The following is a 23,861-nucleotide window of genomic DNA, read 5'->3' as shown; positions in this document are numbered from 1 at the left end:
CTAACAGAGACATTGAAATTATTTTTCATACATTTTTATTAGCAAAAGCTAAAGAAAAATAGAAACATACTGTGGTTAGTGTAAAAAACATCTTAAACTGACCTACAGACAATATTCTTTTCTTATAAAATATTATTATTTTTGTTTACACAAATTTAGAAAATATTAAAAATAACTGGAGTTAGATTACATAGATATTATATTTATTTATGGGTTGTTAGTAGGAGATAACAAGTTATTTGAATGATTTTTATCTAAATTTGACTGAAAGATGAGAAAAAAATAGTAACAATCTGAAATTGTGATTTAATAAGAAAAATGTTAATACAGAATGAATGAATGAATGAATTGATTTTATTTCCCAAATATATGTACAATATTACAATCCAAACTGTACATATAACTTCTAAAAAATTTTTATTACATTACCGAACGGAGTTTGAAATGAGAACAAAGAATAAATATCATAAGAAATAATCATCATAAAAATAACATCATGTATAAAACATTGTCCTCGGGAAATGAGCCTGCATGGGCTATGATGCCTGTGCGCAGACTCGAGTGCTCACGCCTGAAGAAATAACGGACTGGATATACATTAAAAAAAAGAATATAAAATATAATACAAAATAATACACTATTATATACCACATACACACGTGAATCTGGAATGAATATATTAAAAGGAAAAAACCGTGTAATTTTAGTATGTACCTGTTTTAAAGAATTGAATATTATTAATTTTAAAAACATTTACATATTAGCAACAAGAGTAAATAAGCAGGGTCACCGCAGATTATAATGGGGTAGTGATAATGAATAATGATGGGATAGGAGTGGTGGCTGTTCACATGTCAAACTGTCCGCCCGTAGTTCGTAGACAACACTGCCTCGGCCTCCTCAATAGACAATGATAATATCCACTGGTTAACTTTCCTTTTAAAGATAATTGTAGAAATTTCATTGAAAAAACTAAAATTAGGAAACTGTTTACTTATATTAATAAAAAGCACGTGAGCTAGATAGTATGAGTTGGTGTTTGAATAAGATTTAGTTAATTGCAGTGGTAGAATTCCTGTTGATCTAGAATAACGTGTGTTATGGGTGTGTTGAGTTCTTTCAAATAAATCATCTAAAATTTTATACATGTGTACTAAAAGAAATTTTATAAAAAGTTGTCTTATTGTAAAAATTTTAGTTTCTAGAAATAAAATGGATGTTGAAAATCTATGACATTTTTTAAAAGCCACTTTCAAAATTGATTTCTGAACCGTAAACAGAGGATCAAGATTTGATTTATAAGCTGCCCCCCAAGAAATTATCTCAAATGCAAAAAGAGATTGCACGTATGCATAATATACCATTTTTATTTCTTGAACAGCAAGAATATCCCTAAGGTTCTTAAAGGCAAAGATATACTTTCGGGTCTTTTATTTGAGATATTCAATATGATCTGACCATTTCAAACGGATATCTATAATAACGCCAAGATATTTATACGAGTTTATTTTTTCGATTGCTTCGCAATTACAGGTACTGTTACTATGATTTCCACAATTATGTATGATCAGATTTTCTAAGACATAATCCGACTGAGGATTCAAAGAGATTGGCATAAATTTTGTTTTAGTTATATTTAAGGAAAGGACATTCTGATCAAACCACTTTTTCAGTAACATTAAATCACTTAATGCTTCTGTGCACTTAGACAGGCTTTGTCTAACTTTTTTATCTTTGTTCAATTCAAATTTTTGATATAACTTTGAAGTATCATAATTCAATATAAATACACTAAACTTATTACAAACTTACACATAATGTAACATTCCATTTAGGGGTGTCATTTGCAAAAAAGGACTACTGAATAAACTCAACTATGGTGTAAAGAAATTTAAAATAACATGGCTATCGGCTGTTAATTGCAAAAAGAATCCAATGTTACCAGATGTTATGAAAGAAAGCAGTGTCAATAGAGCAATTACTTCTTTCTTACAATGTCACAGATTGAATCATCAATGAATTCAAAGACAATTAATGATATATAAACTATTGAAAGGATTGAAGCCGAATTTGTCTAAATAAAAGTGAATTATTATCTTTTTACAACCTAAAATCCATAATACTGATATATTGTTAGTTGATCCTAAAAGGGTTGGGAAACATTCTTATTGAGCTAATATAATTGAGAGCTTACGTAACATTAAGTTATTACAGTACCTGAGCAATGGCCTCCACAATAGTCACAGTCTTTCCTGTGCCAGGAGGTCCAAACAGCAGGTATGGAGCGTCGCCTGATGTCTTGTTGACTATTTGTTTGATGGCAAGTTTTTGTTCAGGATTTTGTTCTATTAACGGATTAACCCAAGGGCTGTAAAACAAACATTCTTTAATTTACAAGAGAGTCAAGCATTCAACTCAAGCAATTTTGATCCTTAGCTCAGAAATGATTTGTCATCCTTTTCGTGATAAATGTGTATTAGTATACTTAGTATCATATAAATTGTATTAAATGTAAATAAAACAAAACTTTATTTTTTAGTGCGAGGCTTTTTGAAACCAAAAGTTTCATCATCAGGCGACTCCACAAATAAATATTTACATTATTTTTCTTAAAAAATATCAAAATACCACATGGTGTAAATATGCAAATACACAAAATTTTGGAAATATTTCAGCCAGAATAAAAAATTAGATATGACTACAGTATAAGTTTTGAATAAATTGAGAAGAAAGAAGACTGGAATCATATACCCTAACTGGGATGATGACTGCATGTAAGGTGCTGCTTTCTTGGCCACAAAAATAACTTGAATGTGTAATAAGAATAACAAATTTGTATCGTACCTTTACGAGTATAATTATTGCTTCTAATAGATAAAATTACTATACAACTAGAAATAATAATATTATTGGAAATGTGTTGTTATTAATAACTACAACTAGTTTAGTAATAATACTGAGAAATATTGCTTTTTTGCAATGTCACTCCCGCCCCCCTTAACTGTCACATGTTTACACAGGTGATCCCACTTTGCGTTCAACTCCTGTGTTATCACGTGCCAAACAGCTGCTTCACTACACAACGTTGTCCAACTCTGTGTGCATTAAATAAACCCCGCAATACAAGGTGACAGCATCTTTGAAAACTCTGCACTTAAAGGGTTAAATAGCTGTTGACACATTTTAGTAATAATTATATATCAACAATTGAACAAAATTTCTATGTAGTAAATTAAGTATCAAGTTTTAATTTTTTATATTGTGAATAAAAAAATTAAAATCACTGTTCAAATTTTTGTACTGTTAATTTTAGAGCCATATCTAAGCGTTTTGCACTTTCTTAATGATTTTAACACCTCATTTCCACTTACCTGAGAGTGGATGTATTGGGTGCAGGATCAGGCTCACTTTGTTCGGGGAACAGAATTGAGAAAGCTTGGTGTTTGCTCACAAGTGATAGTGCCCGATGCATATTCAAGATTGGAAATCGATTCACTGTGAATCTGACATCCACTTTAGGTTTCAAACCACTATCTGTCAATTTTGTGTATTCCTCTTTAAACCTGAAATTATTTCATTATTTATATTAATGATTAAAAATTAAATTTCATTAAAATTTAATTCTTTAATTCAATCAACTTTATAAACATTGATGAATAAAACTATTACTTCTTTTGTTCAAATTGGTTATTTGACATAACTCTGGTCATACTGATTACCATAAAAATAAATTATAAACAATAATGCACAGATATATATCGTCCATCTGATTGGACATTGGTGTTTTTGACTAAACTTCAATGGTCCGATCAATCGGGTGTTGGTGTCCAAAGGGTTAACTACGATGTTGTTACGGTCTGTCAACTGATGGAATTGCCAGACAGGAAACTAAGCACTGGAGACCCATTTTCATACTCTCAAATGTAATTGTCTGGACCTGAGCAATATTGTGATTTTACTACAAGACTAACTACTGCTACAAAATAAGGAGTTTTAAATAATTTAAATTCAAATAATTTAATTCAAATTAAATTCATAGTGCCAGGAAATTTGGTTCAACTGAAAAACAGGATAATGCCATCACTATTTTCTTAATGAACTTAAAATATTTTTTATTTTAAGGAAATCTTCTGATTCAATGATTTGCGCTTTAAGGGAAAATCCATTACTAAAGCAACAGGTTTGTTTATGAGCACATTGAGGTAATTTCAATATTGTACAATAATATTGTTTTCCACTTTAGAAATATTTAAATTGTATCACTAAAGTTACTCATTTTATTATTATCATTAATAATAAGTAATCAAAGGCATCACATAATTAGGCTAACTTCCTCTCTATATTTTATCTTGTTTATGACAAGATAAGTTTGGTCCTGAGATAAGAATCTGAATGACTCTGGTCAGAACCTGTCTAGTATTTTTGTTATCTTAGTTTTAGTATAACATTGGATATTTTTGTGTTAAAGGGTCAAATCATAACCTTAGAGTTTATCTTTTGGAATTCTATGTCAATTGTTAATGCTAATACAGAGATTGAGTTCAGAAGTACTAATTTGTTTGAAAGGAATTCTTGTAATATATAATAGTATAAAAAACCACTGTATTGAGCTTACATTGCATATCAAATTTTAAATGTAACTATAAAAGTACCGTAATAAAATATACTTATTTTATAAAATTAAAATGTTCAATAACAATATTTGTTTAAATTAAATTGGTTAGCATTTCCAAGATTTTTAAATTCTACTAAAAGAACACCAATGCCCAAGACATTAAAAATCATCTTAAACTTCTTAATTAGTTAAAGCTGGGAATCAAGACTTAATTAGAATCCTTAAAGCTAAAGCGCGTATGACACTGGATGAGGGTCACGCTAACTCCTGGAAAATTAAAATTATCCATGCACAGGCACAGGTTTCCAGAGATATTTTTTTGTCAAATTAAAAATGGTGGCTAAATGATTATATATGTTTATAGGGCATTTTTTGTTTGAAATGATGAGTGGTATCAGCCTCAGAAGTTTGTAAAACCATATAATAACTCTAAACATAAGACACCAGTTGCTTGGCTAGGGTATTGTATATTTTATGCAATTGATTAAAGGCTTTAACAAGAACCGTCCAGGAGTTGTATAATATAAAATGATAACACTCACTTTTTGTGGAAGCCAAGGACTAAGCCATCCTCCTTAACCTCATGAATGATTCCTTCATATGTAACTGTTGTGTCTTGCTGCAGTCTCACATGTATCTTGTTACTCCTGGAGACAGACGGCCGCCCTTCTGATAGATCTGGCACCTTCACAACATATCAAACTCAATTTTTCATTCTTATTTGTTGTATTAAACTTAATATTGATGTTTACAACTTTTACTTGTATTGTTTTAATAGGCAAATTAACTATAAAACTGAATTATAAAATGTAAAGATATGAAAATTACTCAGTTAGCTCTGGCAATAATATGCCAACAATAAAAATTATCAGACAACAAAAACTAAATAAGGATTTTTAAGAAAGCGCAGTCTTATATTATACAAAACCGTCCTATTTCAATTTCCCTCACGGTAACACTTGAGAAAAACTATATAGTTATTTGGAAATGATGAGGTAACACTACTGACATAGTTTTTAATATGTACAATCAAACTGGTGGTGGGAATATTGAACATTGCTTGTGAAATGATGGCCTGAAGCTGTTCAGCAGCAGAAATTGTTCGTAGAGTCCTAAATTATTTTGTACTGTGTTTTAATACAAAACTATGTAAAATTCATTGGAAATCCTGTAATGATTAAATAGAGTTGATATTGCTTAGTAGTCGGTATGATTAACATAAATTCAAATTTAGTTTTACAAAAACCAAATATGGCAATTAGTCTTGTAAACCACCAAACATCGCTTTTCTAAAATTTGAAAGATGGTAAATTAAGATTGTTTCATTAATGGTGAATTTTGCTTTTTCTGCCTACTTAGACTATCCTTACGAGTGAAATACAAAATTTCTATTGGCTAAGGATTAACTTGCCCTGTCAAAGGTCTATATTCCTCTATCACAAGATTGTATTCCTAGGAGATTAGAAAAGAAACTCGCTTAAATGTAGACTAATAGTCTAAAATCAAAGTATCCGTTTATTTTGACACAGTACTCTCACAACAAATTTAATATCTATCATTTCCAAACTGCTGACTGGCATTAAAAAGGTACACTTCACAACAATATTTTAAAATACATTCAAGGCTTCTTTATAATTGACTGGACAGAAAATATTATTATTCTACTGTTATACATAATACAGTATATTTGTATATACAGGGTGTTTTAAAAGTATGGGTACGGCTTAATATTTAAAAAACCATAGGAGATAACATCTATAAACTTTGCACAGTGTCATATGGCTATGTAAACTATTTTTCCTTGCTATTACCATGATATGCCAACCATGGGGGGACGGCCCACAGAGGAAAACATGGAAATCTTAAATTGAAGCGTGGGTCGAGTGATACCTCATTTGAAAGAGCTCACTTAGTAGAGTTGAATGCCGCAAACCGCATCTCAAAAGGTTTATCCAATCAGAAATGGCGGGTTGTTTTAGGTACACATTGTGAAGTACATTATGCGCTGCCATTTCTGACTGGATCGTCGTATTCTGATGCGGTTGGCGGCGTTTCACTCTACTAACCAATGTGTTTTCACTGACTTTTTTTAATTAGCAAATTATGTCATAAATTTATAACACAATAAATAAAACTAAAAAAACATCGGTATCACTCGACCCACGCTTCAATTTAAGATTTCCATGTTTTCCTCTGTGGGCCGTCCCCCCATGGTTGGCATGTCATGGTAATAGCAAGGAAAAATAGTTTACATAGCCATATGACACTGTGCAAAGTTTATAGATGTTATCTCCTATGGTTTTTTAAATATTAAGCCGTACCCATACTTTTCAAACACCCTGTATATATATAATACGGTACAACACATATAATGGCGATATGATCCAGACACCACAACTGCAAGCTATAAATACTTAACCCTTTCATAACTCGATTTCTTCAAATGCAAATACACACAAAATATTCAACATTAGAGTAAAATTTAAAACGTACAAAACGATAAGACCAAGAAAGTTAATTAACAGATTTCAACTGACTTTTAGGAAGAAATTGGTTGCAGAAGGTTTCAAAGTTTGATTGCACATATCATAATTTTTGATTTGGTGTTGTAGTTGCAATTCCTCCAGGTCCAGAAGTAGTGCAAATCTCTCAGAGTAGGAAGGAGCATTCAGAGTGCCAATGTAGGGAGTTTTAGTCTGGCCAATATGACTCACGGCTTCCCGGTACGACATCTGCCCGCACAACAGCCCCCTGCAAATGTCACAGACATCATATTTCAACTGTTTATATTTATACATGACATATCTCATTTTCTTGTGTGTTCAAAATATTACAAAAGGAATACCAGGATTTTGAACAAGTGGGACTAAAAAGCAAGATAAATGAAGAATTTTAAGTCAACCTGAAAAATCAAGGTGAATTTCTTAAGTACAAGCTGTCTAGTCATTAAAAATGTTTTTATTGATAGTGTTAGTTTACAACATTTTCACCTTACTTGTAACACTACCACTGTTCAGTACTTAACATATTTTGTAATGCTTCACCAACACCTTTAAACCCTGTTCATGGGAATTGAGCAAGCCAACAACAGCAGACTGAACTCCTTTTTATACATTTTTGTCCAGGAAGCCACTTTTAAAAATATAGAAGTTAAAGTAGTCTCTAGGTGCAATGTTATTATTGTATAGAAAGTGGTCAACAAATTCCCTTTAAAAATCTTAAATTCTCTTTTGGTAAAGGTAGCAGTGTGAAACGTGTGTTGTCTTGAAGGAGAACTACGTCAGATAACAATTTGATTTTGGATTGTACATCTCAATCTGGTAAGCATTACTCGGTACACATAAGCTCTAATTGTCAGCCCAAAGCTCATGAAATCAACTAAAATAATGCCCTTTTCTACAAAAAAAAGGTAACCATCATTTTTTTAAAACACATATTGCTGTGACTTTTTCAGTTTGGGTTGAATAACACTGCAATGATTATTTTGATTCTACACTGGGAAATGATATGCATCTCACCACCAGTGTATAGAATATGAGAAAACAAATCATCACCATCTTGACGATGAAGATCCAAAAATGCTTGTACACTAACAATTGTCACGGACACTGAGATCTGCATTTACTGGAGTGGCTGCAGTGGCTTTGTAAATAATCAACAGACCCTACATGAACGAAATTAGGTACAGACCTGTAAGTATTTAAATATAAGTCGAAGGCCCATATCTACATTGTCCACAACCTTAAAAATAAATTAAACCAACAGATAAATCTGCCCTGATGAACATAGAAATGATCATCAGCCATTAGCAATTTTGTTGGGGGTCGAAGTGAGAGAATATCGAAAGAGTTACAAATATCAAATTACTTTTTCTCAGACCATATATTTTTAACTTGACACATTTAAATCAACCAACAGACAAGTAAATAAAAGGTAAATGAGTGTAAGCTATCTATAAGAATACAACTATTTTGTTGAAAATGGTGACTTTGTCTTTTTACCTTATTGGCTGATGGTATATAGTTTTATTTAATGTATGATGGCTGATTGTGGGTGTGTCTCGCTAAAAACACATGATTTGAACTAGTTATGATATGAATGCAAAACTGGGATTTGTGCTAATACAATGCAAATTGACTTTCGGCTCAGAGACTATTACTTTAAGAATAAATACCTCCTGCTGACAGTGCAATAGATGCTACAGTGTGTTCATTAGTACGTTGAATTTAAATCAATTCCTAGTGCGCAACATCACTTTCGGTAAACTTAACAACAACAAAATACAAAATACCAAAAAAGAATAGAACACGTGTCTTTTATTGCACTGTCAACACAATCAACATGGGAGCACGCAAGTGCGTATCAGCTTGGCACATCATATCAATGTCAACATTTTGTTCAATTTACATGGCGAACAAAACTTGGTAATATTAGCTTCAGATTGATGTTCAAATAGTTAAGTTATATTTAACGGGTTTTTGTAACTCTTCAAAACCCTAGAATTAATTTTGGCACAACCCAGAAGAGATAGTATTTGATATTTTGAAATTTTCAATTCAATATCAACAGATTTTTATATTAATAGTATGTACAAGTTACAATAAAAAAACTACAATACTCACAAGATGTTTTTCAATATAATCTCTTCATGCGATGACATGTTTTCAAAAGTTTCCAGTTTCTTGAGTAGTAATTTATTGTACACATTAAGCACATTGTGAGGCTTCAGTGGTTCTACGTTGTCTAGGCCGCTGCTACCCCTGCAAGCAATTTTATTTTGATTACAATATTTTGTTAATGTTTATTTGCACCTGCAATATGGAACATGACTGTCACCGACAATTGACTATTGGACAGCCATGTAAGTAATTGTATGCTTAGACTAAGTTAAAACATACAGTGGGCTTCAATAATAAAAAAACATAGACTCCATACATCACTTAATTAAATGAAAGGTCTACTAAACACATGACGTTTACCAACATAACAACCGTAACATACAATAAAATAAGTTGAATAAGAACATAGTAGAACTTGAGTAGTAATAACAGAGTAATACAGTTGGCCATAGAGTAAATAATGTATACATATAGACAATATTAACTCTAGCTATACGTTACCTATTTATATTAAAGCCAACTCTCATTTTCAAATGGAAAATAAATTAAATAAAGTTTTTTATGTATTGGCATACTAGTTTGCCAATACACTAAATTGAAATTAAATCAAGAGAAAACTCAACTACTAAATTTTTGAAGGGCACAATTAAGGGAGGGTTATAGTAAGGACATAAACTTTTCTTGGAAAAAATGTATTGAAAATATTATTAGGAGATTGAACTTGACATGTTATCAAATGTTAGTATTGAGAAACTCAATTAATTTGGAAACTAGAATAATGATTTACTACACTTTCTTTTTTTAATAATTCAATATAGTATTGAATTTTGGGGATAATTTTCTGACTTTGATAAAGTTTTTAAGATCCAGAAAAAAATTATAAGGTTAATGACTTTTTCATCATTTAGAACTTCTTGCAAACCTCTGTGTAAAGAATTAAAAATCTTATCACTTCCAAATTTATACATTCTGAAAACCCTACTAACAGTACAATCAAACTTTGAAAGCTTATCACGTGATAACTTTGATCATAATTACAATACAAGATTTAAAGCTAATTTTCAATATCCCATACATTGACTGCGGCTTGTAGGAAAAACTCCAATATATACAGCAAAAAAACTATACAATAAATAAGTTACCTCAAAAATATAAACATTTAATCAATTTAAAAGCAAACTAACAGATTTGATGGATATATATATATATATATATATATATATATATATATTTTTGATTATTTATTCGATATCTGTTTACATGAAATGTCATCAGTCCGCTTCCTCAATGGTCAGACTGCCTGCTAGTCGCTGCTTCTCGGGAGTAAACAAACAGACAGTGGTACTTTATCCCATGGCTACTATTTTTGGACGAGTTTTCCTTATCGCGGACCCAAATAAATAACAATATTAAAAAGAACAGAAATTTACAAGTCATTACAATGAAGGTTATCGTATTCTGCCTCCCAAAAGGAAGCGATGACGACGAGAATTAAGTTGAATGCATCGCCACCAGTCGCCGCTAATAAAAAAAACTTTCCTCTTCAGTTCGAGGTATATCCCAGAGGCGAAAATAATTATTAATGATGACATTATAAATTAATCAAGTGCACGACAATCAGTGAAAACAAAAACTAAAAGAACAACAATTAATGATTCGAAGGTGATCAGAGATTCCTGCGTCTAGACCTTCTTGAAGGGTCGCTCAACTAGCCCTATTTGGAGGCGATTTGGCAACAGGAAGTATGACTCATCGCATATTTTTCTATTAATTATGAAACAAGGAAAGAACTAGTAACATATATTGCAGTTTATTTTGGTTCCCGATAAGGAAAACTGGTCCAAAAATAATGGCCTCTAGATAATACCAAAGTACTCAGGCAGTTGCTAAGATGTGTTTACATTTTAAATAGCGTTATTTACTCTGTGTTGCTTATTTCTGTGTTTCGTTTGATTTATGTGAAGAACAATGAATCAGTGTACAGAACTAGAGTAGGCCTATCTGGAAAACATTTGGTTTAGTTCTTATAAGTTCAATTTTATCCATCCATTGTTGAAAAATACGGTATTTAGGATGTTGTACTTCTTGTTGTTGTATATAGACATATTAACTGTTAGAATATGTATGGCTTTATGTCTCAATATTTTTTATCACTGTTCAAGAATGGTTTGAAACTATTATTTTCTAAAATTTCAAATACTTATTCTAAGTATTAAAAATTCATACTAATATGTTATTGCAAGTAAATTATATATATTCTGGTAGCCCACTTTATAATATACAATACAAAAGGCAGGTAAAGGATTTGATTTGTAATTCCTAAAATATTACCATTTCGTTGAATTCCAAATCCCATAAAAGTAGCCTGGTATTTCTGGATTACTTCTTGCAATATATTAGGTACTGGTTAGCATAAATATATTATGTACGTGATATATAGTACATATTTTCAGTAAAACACTATAATAATAACTGAATTAAATTACTCCAAAGCAGCAGAATGTGCCATGATAATTATCTGTAGTCTAATTAGGCAAGCACATTCTAGCATAAACTATTAACACGTTCGCTACCGAGCGGCGCATATATGCGCCGGCCGGGTTATTACGAGAGACCGACGTCAGAAATACGATCTTTACACACAGACCAAGTTAATATTGGTGTGCCCTTCATCACAGACCGATGGTAAGATTTTGTTTAAATAGGTTATTATACTTTGTAATAACCCTAATTATATATATATTTGATGTATATTTCTGTTTTTGCGGTTTTTAGCATTATTTTATTACGGCGCATATATGAGCCGGTCGGTCTATAGCATCAAAATGGTATCATAGACCGAGTGTCCCAAATATGAGCCACTATTTATTTGTTGAAATACTTTAGATTCAAGGATAATTTTTAACAAAAAAACACACCTATTCCATGAACAAGTTTATTTTACATATTTTATAAGACATATAAATCAAACTTTTACATTACAAAGATTACAAATAAATTCAAACAAAACAAAAGTGTACTTGAGATAAATTGGATGTTTGGGCCTACTTCTCATGCCATAGATTGAAACAAGTTGGGCATGCAAAGGCCAAATGGTTTGTCTTTAGAGTCCTTGCAAATAGAGCAGGCATAAAAGGTTTGCTTCCTTGTATTGTGTGCTTCTCGGCAGACATGGCACCTCAGTCGCTTTTTCCAGCTTGACAGGAGCATGAGTCGTCTGTGAAGAGCGGATGGGGCGAGGGTTTCCGTGGAATGGGTTCTACATGAATGTATTGTTTTATAATAATGTCTCTGAAATTCAGATAGGTTGTCTTCGTTGTCAATTTGGAAAAAATAAATGTGCTGTTCCACAGTGATACATCTAGCAGGTGGAAAAAATATTTTTATGTACCACCGAAGAGAGACTTTCTAGGAGTGGAATAATAAGAGATCATTTGATCACTGCGATCAATCCCACTCATACCCTTGTTGTAGCGAACAACCATGCTGGGCTTTTGGATCACTTCTCCCCTTTTTGTTCTTGTTTCCTCCATCTCGGGGCCATTTGAAGTTGAAATAGTCAAAACATTTCTTTTATCTCGCCATTTCATGACGGGTAACGTCACCTCTTTGACGGCTCACCACACTCCCCCTTTTTCAGTTTTGTTTGCACCACAACTTGCGGATTCCCAACTCTATTTGACTGTAGAGTACCACACATGTTAGTCTGGTTGGTCATGAGGTACTCGGCCAGGTCCACGCTGTTGTAGAAATTGTCGAGAAAGATTATGTGGCCTTTGCCGAGGTAGTTCTGCATTAACTTTCTCACAACTTCAAAGGCGTGGCCCTTTTTCTTTGTCAATAAGTGTCCCCTTTCCTAAGTAGATGATGATATTTAAAATGAATCCATCAGATGTTGTCAGTTCGTACAGTTTTATACCGTACTTGTGTGATTTGTTTTTTATATACTGCCGAAAACGACAGTCGGCCTCTGAAGAGGACCATAGCCTCATCTAGAGAAAGTGACTTCCCAGGGCTGTAAAACCCTAACAGAGTTTTTGCTAAGATATCATTGAGGACATTCTCAATTTTATGCATCCTATTGTCTGTGGAGTCTATGTTTGGATCATAAAAACACAAACATCTTAAAAATACATTCAAAACGATTGCGGGACATGGTCCGGCCAAAGATAGGATGCTCATATAAGCCGTCCTTGGACCAATAGTGTTTTATAGATGGAAGGTTTACATTACCCATCAACATACACAAACCTAAAAATTTTTTCAATTCTTCAACAGAAACATTTTCCCAAAAGTTTAGATGAGCATGTTTGGAAAGAGGTTTGTCCCTCGCATGATTCCAAGCTCTGGTGTTTGTCCATGTGACAATTTTTTTCTAACAGGGCGGTGTGTCAAAAATATTGCCAAACACTTCAACTGGATCAGTTGTTTGTATATTCACTTTTTCTTCACCCACAAAATCATGAATTTAGTGGGACTTTGTTCGTGTCAGTCCAACAACCATTAATACTGATATGATCATTGTGGACTTCATTGGCAACGAACTGTACATTAACATCATCGGTAAAATTATTTTGATTCTGCACATATTCATGTGCCTCTACTTCAGTAACAACTTCATTGCGGTCTACTTCACTACTAGAATCATCACTACTGTTAGAGGTTGGAATGTACTCACTGTTACCATCTGATGAAAATAAAGAACTTATTTCAGTGTCACTGTCACTATCAATTAACTCATGGTCAATCTCACTGTTGGTACACACACGCCTTCGTTTTCTATTTGGCTCCATGTTCATAAAAAATCAGATAGAAGCTTATACAGTACGTAAACTTACTCACAGAAACGTAACCTCATTCACTGAACATAACCTCAAACTTAGTGAAACCACGTGCTCTGCTGCAGTGGCGCGCGCGCCGGGACGAGCATTTCACAAACTAATACTGTTGAGACCAGTGAAATATATACCGTAAATACAGGTCATTGACTTTGACTTATCCAGAGACCAACGTCCCATATTTGCGCCAGACACCCCCAGAGGACCGATACGAAAAATATTAAACCGTTAAAATAGACCAGTGATTTGTCAGGATATTATTAGTAACAATAGAACACTGTCCCAAATATGCGCCGTCGGTCTGTATCAGCGGGCCCGAGCGGCTCATATGTGGGACGCTGGTCCAGGAGTAAAAAAACCGTACGGCGCATATATGGGACAGCTGGTCTATATATATGTTTTTTATTTAAACATATCGGTAGCGAACGTGTTAAATTCAAATCTATTTTTATACTCTAAAAAGTCAACAGACCTTTTCAATTCTTCTGCTGTCAGGATGGCCCCCTCCATCTCCTTTATAATGTTTTTCTTTTTAACGTACTTGCTGACTGGTGCCAGTTGGTCCATTAACTCCGATTCGACCCAGAACACCTGAGGGCATAAAAATAACACAATATTTTATATAAAACTCATAACAATTTCATTTTTATAATATATTTTAACAGTGAAAACATTTTAACCAATAAAAGATGGCAAATCTCTTTAGTTAATCTCGTTAGTTTTGGGCTATGTCAATTTTTGCTACAACAACAAAAATTTTAGATATATAAAAAAATAAAAAAAACATCTTTATTTCCATTATGATACAAAACATTAGAAATTGTAGGAGCACAATTTTACATTTATAATATAAAACTACCTTAGTAATTAAAACCAAAACATAAAATTGTAAAAAAAAATTAAAAAATTAAATACTTATAATATATAGACTACTCTAATACTTGTGGAAATATTTCCTTACATAGGTGCAAAGCACCTGTGCGTGAGAGAATGAGTCCTATTAATTCGAAAATAAGTTCCTTACAGAAATAAGTTGTTTGAAAAAATGTGTTAATGTTTGTTATGTGTTAAAAAATGTTTTGTTATAAATTGGAACTTTGTCCTACAGTCCAAACAGAAAACAATGTTCTCTTTCTAAACATACTAAGTGAATTTCAAATGAAATATCAAGTGGGGAAAAAGGTGCTTCATACCTTCAACAGTTTTCATAATTTAATTTATCAAAGTGAAGTTTAAACATTAATATGGGCCTTATACAACCACATATTTTACAGGAATACTAAACCATATTAGGTTTAAAACACTAAATTACAGAAGCTGGTAAGAATACATTATAACCTTATTGCATCCGTACAGATAAACAGCCACTGTTGTACATATTGGTATATCTGATCACAATGAAATAGTTTTTAAGGCACGTATCAATACTGAAATACAATATAACCAACCATTCAAGCCTGTCAGCCATTATAGAATATTAAACAGTGAAAACAAAAATTTATTTTTGTATTACTTAGAGAAAATGAATTGGCTTGAAGTATATAGTAATGGTAAATCATAAGTTTCAATTGTTCTTTGATACTTTTCTGTGGGCTGTAAATAGTTCCTTGCCGTTTAGGACTAAGTTTGGTTGTAGCACAACTGGGAGAAAAAACAAAAGTAGTAATTGGTATCATGAGGGTCTTGTTTCCATTAAAAGGGATTTAGACGGGCTATATTTTCTGTTAAGGAATGGTATAGATCTTGATGGCAACATTTAAAATAGTTTTATTTTAAGTCAGTTAAAAAGCTCTATCAAGATGAAATTCAATAAGCAAAGCTTTCTGCAAATTGTGATATTGAAATGAAATAAAATACCTTTATTTAAGAGGCGGATTTAGGGCTATTTAGCCCTCTCTACCACTCAACCTCACATAAAATGCAGATATATGTACAGTTGAATCGTAACTAAAAACAAATTTTAAATTAAAATAAATGCTTAAAAATTAACCAAAATATATACATACTATGTAATAATTAAAAATAAAATTTATCAGCTTAATATGTAGAAAAAATTCAAAGTTAAATTAAAACTTAAATTAACAGATTAAAGAGATACTGATACTGATTAAGTGATATTGTAAATACTTTAGTGAATAAAACCAAGGCTGCTTGGTCAGTTGTCAATAGCTGTAAGAAGAGTAACAGTAAAACTCTGCCTACGCCCGTTTCTTTGACAGCAGATAAATTTAATAAATATTTTGTGGATTATTAAATGATATTAGAACTGAGGTGCCTTGTAGAATAAAAGACCATAGCTTTTATGTAAATAATGTTAACTGTGATGGTAATAGATTTGTAGATAGTTTTAATATTAATGTTTTCACTGCAGAAACAGTTTTTAAAGCCATAATTGGGCTAAGAGAAAGCGCATGCCTGGATGTCTATGGGCTAAATGCTGCCATTCTAAAAATTGCTTATGTTTTTATTTTTGTGAATTCCTCACTTACTTATTTATGTATCACTCAGGGTGTTTTCCCTGATTTAATGAAGGTAGTAAGTAGTTAGTAAGGTAATATCCAAACACTAAAGGGGATCAATGGAGATATGTGACAATTATAGGCCTATATCTATTGTGCCCACAGTGTCAAAGGTGTTGGAGCAATTGTTACATGGTCACCTTGTGCACTTTTTGGAAACCAATAACTTACTATCAAACTGTCAGCTTGGCTTTAGACTTAAGAAGAGCACTGTTGGAGCTGTTCAACAAGTAATAATTAAATCCTATGGAGGTATGGAGAACCATTCTAGTGTAGTTTTTAGATCCTATGATATTTCCAAGGCCTTTGATACTATGGACCACAGCATCCAAGTGAATAAGTTGCCTTACTACTTTTTCAGTAATTCTGTTGTAAGCCTGTTAAAAGTCATATTTAGAAAATATACGTCAAACCGTGTTCCTAACCAGCAACTTTTTTATCACTCTGTATGAACAGGATGGAGTTCCGCAAGGTACCATTTTGGGGTCAATGCTTTTTGTCCTGTATATCAACAACCTTCCATATAATGTGCAAAGTAACAATATAAAGACCTTTGTCTATCTGTGCCACTAAACTGTAATTTTAAATTATACCTAGGTCCATTCAATAAAATATTCATTCACTGCTTTGACAATGTCTTATAAAATGACAAAAAACTTGACTCTTTAATATAGTAAAGAAAACACGTTTTTAGTTTTGATGAATTTTAAAAACGTATTTATAGTTAGTAATTGTAGACTCTCATGGATTGTTGTTGTCCATTAACTGATGATGATGTTATACACTTTATGATATTTGATTGATGATGTTGTATACCTATCCTATACCATTTCTATACAACAATAAACTATTGATTGATTGGTTGCAATAAAAGCCATTGAAATGATATTTCAACAATCCGTTGTACTCTGTTGAAATATTCATTAAATCTTTTGTATAGATACATTCTTTTTTGCACAAAATCATAAATCTGTCTTTATTTAGCCAGATAATTAGTCCGTCAATAATTAGTTTTCTCAAAGTTCTTACCATGTTTTCATATTAGTAATTAGGCCTAAGCTAGACAGGTTTTTTGGTTTTAGGTTAACTTAGGGTATGTTGTAACTATTATAACAGTGACTTGTACCAAATACTTGTCTATCCTGAGACCATCTATTACAGGTTCTTTTAGAATACAGATACTTTAGGTTGCTACAGTTTCTAGTAGTAAGTACTTAGCTGTAATCAAAATATTGATCTGATAAAATATATCTGTAATATATTGTAAACCAGTACTTTTCATACTCGGTTACTGGGATTCACATCTACCTTAAACATTTTAATATTAAACATTCAATGTTTCTTAAAATATGAAAATGCATTACTACAAATATTGAAGATTGGCTCACCAGATCTTTGAGCAAGCAGACCTGTGCTGGCGTGACCTTTGCTGCCAAGGGGAAGATATATGCTCCTGGCTCTGGAAACATGGCTGATACTTTCACTTCAATTGGCATATCTGTGAGGACAGAACAGTATAGAGCAAAATACACTTAAGATGTATAATGACAAACTGACATCTTCTAAAAACTACTTTATTGGTCACTCAATGCTTTCATAACTGGACAAGGAATTTAATGAATCTTTTAAACCGTTGCACTCTTTAGGCCACTGGGCAAGGTGGACTCATTTGTTATCTCGGTATTGTTTAACCCCTGTTTGTCCTCACAACTTTTCTGTCCAATATTACTGGACATGGTACTATCCCTCTCCTACTCGTAATTAAAATAACCCACAATTCCTCAACAGCTCAGATATAAATTTGCAAACAAATGCAACCATAGACTATGGATTTTAAACTTTACAAATTTTGTATTTCTTAATTCATTTACAATCAATCGCACTTGTACCAAATTTGTTATGGAATTAAGTGTTATATATAATTGCAATGAGCAAAGTATAAGGTTTCATATAAATATAACATTTGGAAGGTAATATTTAATAGTATATTGAGAAAAAATTGCTGTTAATAGTTAAACTGAAAAACTTCAAAAAGGTAAAGGTAAAGAATGTCTTATTTCTCTGGGTGATGTTAGAACTAACGAAATACAACAGCAGCAGATGTATGCAAACTGGTATAAACATAATAAACTTGAAATGATAAACAGTAAAATACAACATCAGCAGGTGTAAACAGAGCATTTACTGTTTGTTCACTTGGTCAGAGTTATTTGCAACAAAGAAATTCTCTTTTAAAAAAAAGAAGAAAACTTTTAAAGAGTGTTTGAATGGTATGATGCCAGAGTGTCTGTAGGGTTCCTGCCATGAAACTAAAACGTTCTAGATACAAAGGCCGATTTCTAGTACATCTTTTAATCGTAGAAGTTTAGGCAATACTATTGCATGACTCGCTTGTTTGCCATAAATTAATACAGCATTCAAAGCTCAAGTGTTAAACATTTTGAGATAGGGTCTGTGGGAGGAAGTACGATTTTTATTGAAAAATAACTTCATTGGTGTTTCTCCTGAGCACGGCTAATCATTCAGGGAACAATATGTCGATTTACAAACATTTATGACTACAAGATATGGACAGTTTTAAAATTAACATATGAAATATTTGTTCAATCCGAAAAAAATAAAGTAAAAAGAGTAACACATACAAGAGTTCTAAATAACTGACCCAGTAAGATTATCAAGCTGGGCTCAAACCATTCTTACATAGTAAGAGACATATCATTGCAGCAAGTTTGGCTTTATTACTTATTAATAATGTAAAGAATTCTCCATTAATACTTTAAACACTAATGCTATTACCAAGAAACTAATATTATATAATATACTCGTGCAAAGTTTAAAGAATTTATCTAAGGCCTAGTTCAATAAACAATAGTTTGTTTGCCACAACATAGGCTTTGAATGGTATGTCTCATACGATAACCATCTTGAAGATTGAGCAAAATATCTAAATTCCTAATATGGTACAGTTAATAACAAAAATCCTAATAACTATACATAATCATATAATAACTAATTATTACTAATAATATAATCCTAATATAAGTAAGTCATTCTTTCTTTATTTACTGGTGTAAGCTATTTCTTATGAACTGTTTTAATTACAAATAATTTTGTTTTTATATTTATTGATGCAAGCTAAGTGTAAGAAAGTACCTAATGATCCTAACTTTGCCTCATCTATTTATTTATTCCTAATATTGTCAAACAAAATGTCGCAGTGGTCTAAAAGGTTAGATGGCAGGCCAATATAAGGTCGAAAATTAAACATTTGACCTTAAAAATTATGTGGGTTACATAACTAAATGCAGTTAAGATTTGTATATAATAATACAGTTCATATAATTTCTAGGTATCTGTGAACTGACCATTATGAAACTCTGTGACATCGATGTTGACCTCACTCAGCTCTACAATCTTGTAAATGTTGGCTGTCGTATAACTTGAATCCAATGTGACCTTGACAGTAATAGTTTTTGTCTCACCGCATCGCAACACAACTTCACTCTCATCGTTTGCATCTATAATGCTTATCTTAGCACCCTCCACAGACGACTTAAACGACGAGCTGGAAAAAAGAATATCAGAGTTAAATAATTTAGTACATTGCATGGAATTGTTGTTTCTACTGAGAATGAGAACAGGGAAACATAAGTCACACAGCCCAAGAATCATGGTGCAAGAGCTGGGAGCTTCTATATCACTTAGCATGAGAACAAGGAAACATAAAGTCACACAGTCCAAGAATCATGGTGCAAGAGCTGGGAGCTTCTATATCACTTAGCATGAGAACAAGGAAACATAAAGTCACACAGTCCAAGAATCATGGTGCAAGAGATGGAAGCTTCTATATCACTTAGCATGAGAACAAGGAAACATAAAGTCACACAGTCCAAGAATCATGGTGCAAGAGATGGGAGCTTCTATATCACTTAGCATGAGAACAAGGAAACATAAAGTCACACAGTCCAAGAATCATGGTGCAAGAGATGGGAGCTTCTACATCACTTAGCATGAGAACAGGGAAACATAACATTTTTATGTAAGTTACTTAATAATTCAGTTGATAGTTCGTATTTGTTAAGTCACATAGGTTTGCATGTACCACATCATATATTTAGAGAATTTAATTTATTTGCTTTACCTAGATGTAGAACAGTTTCCCATTATAACTTTCCTTTGTACAAGACTCTACGGTTTCTTAATTTAAACCAATCAAACATAGATATTTTTAATGATAATTTGGAAAATATTTTAAAGATATGCAGCAACCTTTTATTTTGATTTAATTTATTGTTCATTGTAGAAGTGTATGTGTACAATGAAGCAAGTTGTTATTTTTTTAAATTGTATAGAGTTCATTTATTTATGTTGTGTAAAGAAATTTAAATATTAATTTGTGTAACTGCCAGCAGTTTAGTTTAGTTTATTTTGTTATGTAAAGTTCATATTAAGAGTACATTAATTTTAGTTAGGATGGCTGTTTTGGGAATAATTGAAGGTTTTGTACTTTGTTTGTGCTATATCATGTCCTGTAGCTGTCACGTAAAATTGAAAAATAAATAAATAAGTCACACAGCCCAAGAATCATGGTGCAAGAGCTGGAAGCTTCCATATCACTTGAATGAGAACAGGGAAACATAAGTCATACAGCTCAAGAATCATGGTGCAAGAACCGGAAGCTTCCATATCACTTAGAATGAGAACAGAATCATAAGTCTCAAACCCCAAGAATCATGGTACAAGCGCTAGAAGCTTCCATATCACTTAGAATGAGAACAAGGAAACATAGTCACACAGCCCAAGAATCATGGTGCAAGAGCTGGAAGTTTCCATATCACTTAGAATGAGAACAGGGAAATATAAGTCACACAGCCCAAGAATCATGGTGCAAGAGCTAGAAGTTTCCATATCACTTAGAATATTTGGGAAAGTATAAAATGAACTGATTTCAGAGGATCATAACTAAGCACAAAGTATAAAATAAGACTGGTATTATACTCATTAGCCTATGTACCACATGCACTAACATGATTGAGGAACAAAATGTTAACATTTTATGACTAGGTTAACTACAGCAATATAGAGTACCTATTGTAATTAATGAAACCTTCATGCAAAATGTGTACTTATGAATAAACCTTTCCCTTCTTACAAAATAAATTTATTTGGCAATTATGGCTGAATTTGGGTTTTACTTTATAAATTATTATACATATACAGTAACGTATTACTTGAGTTATATTAATATAACTTTTATACTTCAGTTTTATATATATATATATATATATTATACTTCAGTTTTATATATATATATATATATATATATATATATATATATATATATTTCAAGTTTATTGGTCAGTTGGGTCTCAAGATATCATGAGGATAGACAGAAATAACATTGTTCAATAAAAATTAAGGCACTGCCACTTTTTTAATCTGAGTTACACGTTTTCAGTAGGAGGGTATTTTTGAGCATGGACTTTTTCTACAATGAATTGATTGAATTGATATATATATATATATATATATATATATATCTTGATGTATATAATTATATACTTAATGCTCGATTTAAGGTAAACAGAGCCTCTCTCTGACAGAAAATAACCACTTTTGATTTACATGGGACATTTTCCCCTGCACTTTAGAAATGCTGTTTTAAAACCTCATATCAACATATATGAGTTTTCATCAGTCTACATAATCATTTCTTTGACTTCACTATCTATAAAATTACTATGGACTTCACATGCTTGTCTACTGCAAGCCACTGACCTGGTGAGTCAGCTACTTAGTCTTTGTTATACACCATGTGTATTAAAGGATAGGAACACTTTCTACAATGCTGTTGTTTTATAACTGTTATAAAATAAAACAAAGTTTTCATAATTAGACTAAGCCTACAAAGCCCAACCAAAAACACTTGTGGCATTCTATTTTTAATTTTTTATACATGCATTAGAAAAATATTTACTCATATTATAATCTTTATTGAAATAGAACAATATTTTAAGACCGTGTAATTAAAAGTAATGTAAATCTAACCTCTATAATGCTGAAATAAACCATTTGTTTCGTTGAAAACCAGCTGAATAAAACAAATAAAAATAGTAATTAAGGAAAAAAGTAGAATAATTTGACTTAAACCTAAAAAGACAAATAACTTCTTAGACACTATTTACTGTAGACTTTCAATAAATTATTATCATATAATTAGACATATTTGGTAAATAGACTGCCATAAAAAATGTTATAGTTTGAATACAATTTACACAACTTAATTACTTTTAGCTGACAGCAAATGGCAGATGCAATACCAACTTTTTGCAGTTACAACACATATTTCATTAAAATATCTTTTAATAGTAGAGTAAGATCATAACCACTACTGCCCGATTAATATATGTAACTCACCGATTCTCCCGATACAGCAGCTTCAACTTATGTATGTCCGATTCAATGTGTTGCTGCTTGCTATCCTCGTTAAAGAAAGAGACATTACATAGCCTACAACTGGCCTCAGTGATGACTTCAGAGCGGACAAGACGATCTCTCAGAACTCCGGATTGATGAACATACCAGCGGGGTAGAGTTACTTTGGTGGGAGCTTTCACCTCTAACAGACATGACATAACATGAAATATTGTAACATTACAATGAAAATTATATTTTAGATAGGCTATGGATATACAAGAAATGTCATTTACAAATGAAAGAGTACTCTAGTTAGGTTAAGTCAAATTGTGTCATTCACAAGTAGAAAAATAATTAGTATACTAAAGGATTTCACTTTTTGAAGTCCAAATGGCTTCATAAAGTCTGTTCACATGTACCAAATTCACGATCATTTCCAAATAAGATCAGCCATTGAAATCAATTCATTGTAGAAAAAGTCCATGCTCAAAAATACATTTTTGATAACCTCCTACTGAAAACGTATAACTCAGATTAAAAAAGTGGCAGTGCCTTAATTTTTATTGAACAATGTTATTTCTGTCTATCCTCATGATATCTTGAGACCGAACTGACCAATAAACTTGAAATTTTGCATGAAGCTTTATTCCTATATAAGGAATACAAGTTCGATGATGGTGAATGACAATCCATGGAATTTTGTTGAGCATTAGAGAAAATTTGTACATTGATCTTATGGGTAAACATGATGGCAATGGGAAAATTCTCAAATTTATAGACAGATTGATTACAGTCATTTCATATTTTAAATTTTAATAATGAACAGCTGGTCCCAAAGAGAGCAAAAACTGTT

General features: G+C 32.0%; 1 protein-coding gene across 1 annotated transcript in view; it reads right to left on the bottom strand.

Annotated features, from left to right (window-relative positions):
• Positions 1–23,861, bottom strand: part of LOC124357526 (putative helicase MOV-10) — a 78,561-nt gene that overhangs the window by 36,780 nt on the left and 17,920 nt on the right. The window contains exons 4-12 of the mRNA XM_046809408.1: positions 23,009–23,210; positions 19,957–20,156; positions 17,980–18,089; positions 14,545–14,663; positions 9,238–9,375; positions 7,153–7,366; positions 5,158–5,300; positions 3,372–3,563; positions 2,218–2,368 (exon numbers count right to left, since the gene is read on the bottom strand). Coding sequence (XP_046665364.1) covers positions 2,218–2,368; positions 3,372–3,563; positions 5,158–5,300; positions 7,153–7,366; positions 9,238–9,375; positions 14,545–14,663; positions 17,980–18,089; positions 19,957–20,156; positions 23,009–23,210 — 1,469 coding nt within the window. The remainder of the gene's footprint in view (positions 1–2,217; positions 2,369–3,371; positions 3,564–5,157; positions 5,301–7,152; positions 7,367–9,237; positions 9,376–14,544; positions 14,664–17,979; positions 18,090–19,956; positions 20,157–23,008; positions 23,211–23,861) is intronic.

The sequence above is a fragment of the Homalodisca vitripennis genome, chromosome 3, assembly GCF_021130785.1.
Source record: "Homalodisca vitripennis isolate AUS2020 chromosome 3, UT_GWSS_2.1, whole genome shotgun sequence".
In the NCBI taxonomy this organism is placed as follows: Eukaryota; Metazoa; Arthropoda; class Insecta; order Hemiptera; family Cicadellidae; genus Homalodisca; species Homalodisca vitripennis.
Note: the sequence above shows the minus strand (reverse complement) of the source record. Positions and strands in the feature narration are given on the sequence as shown.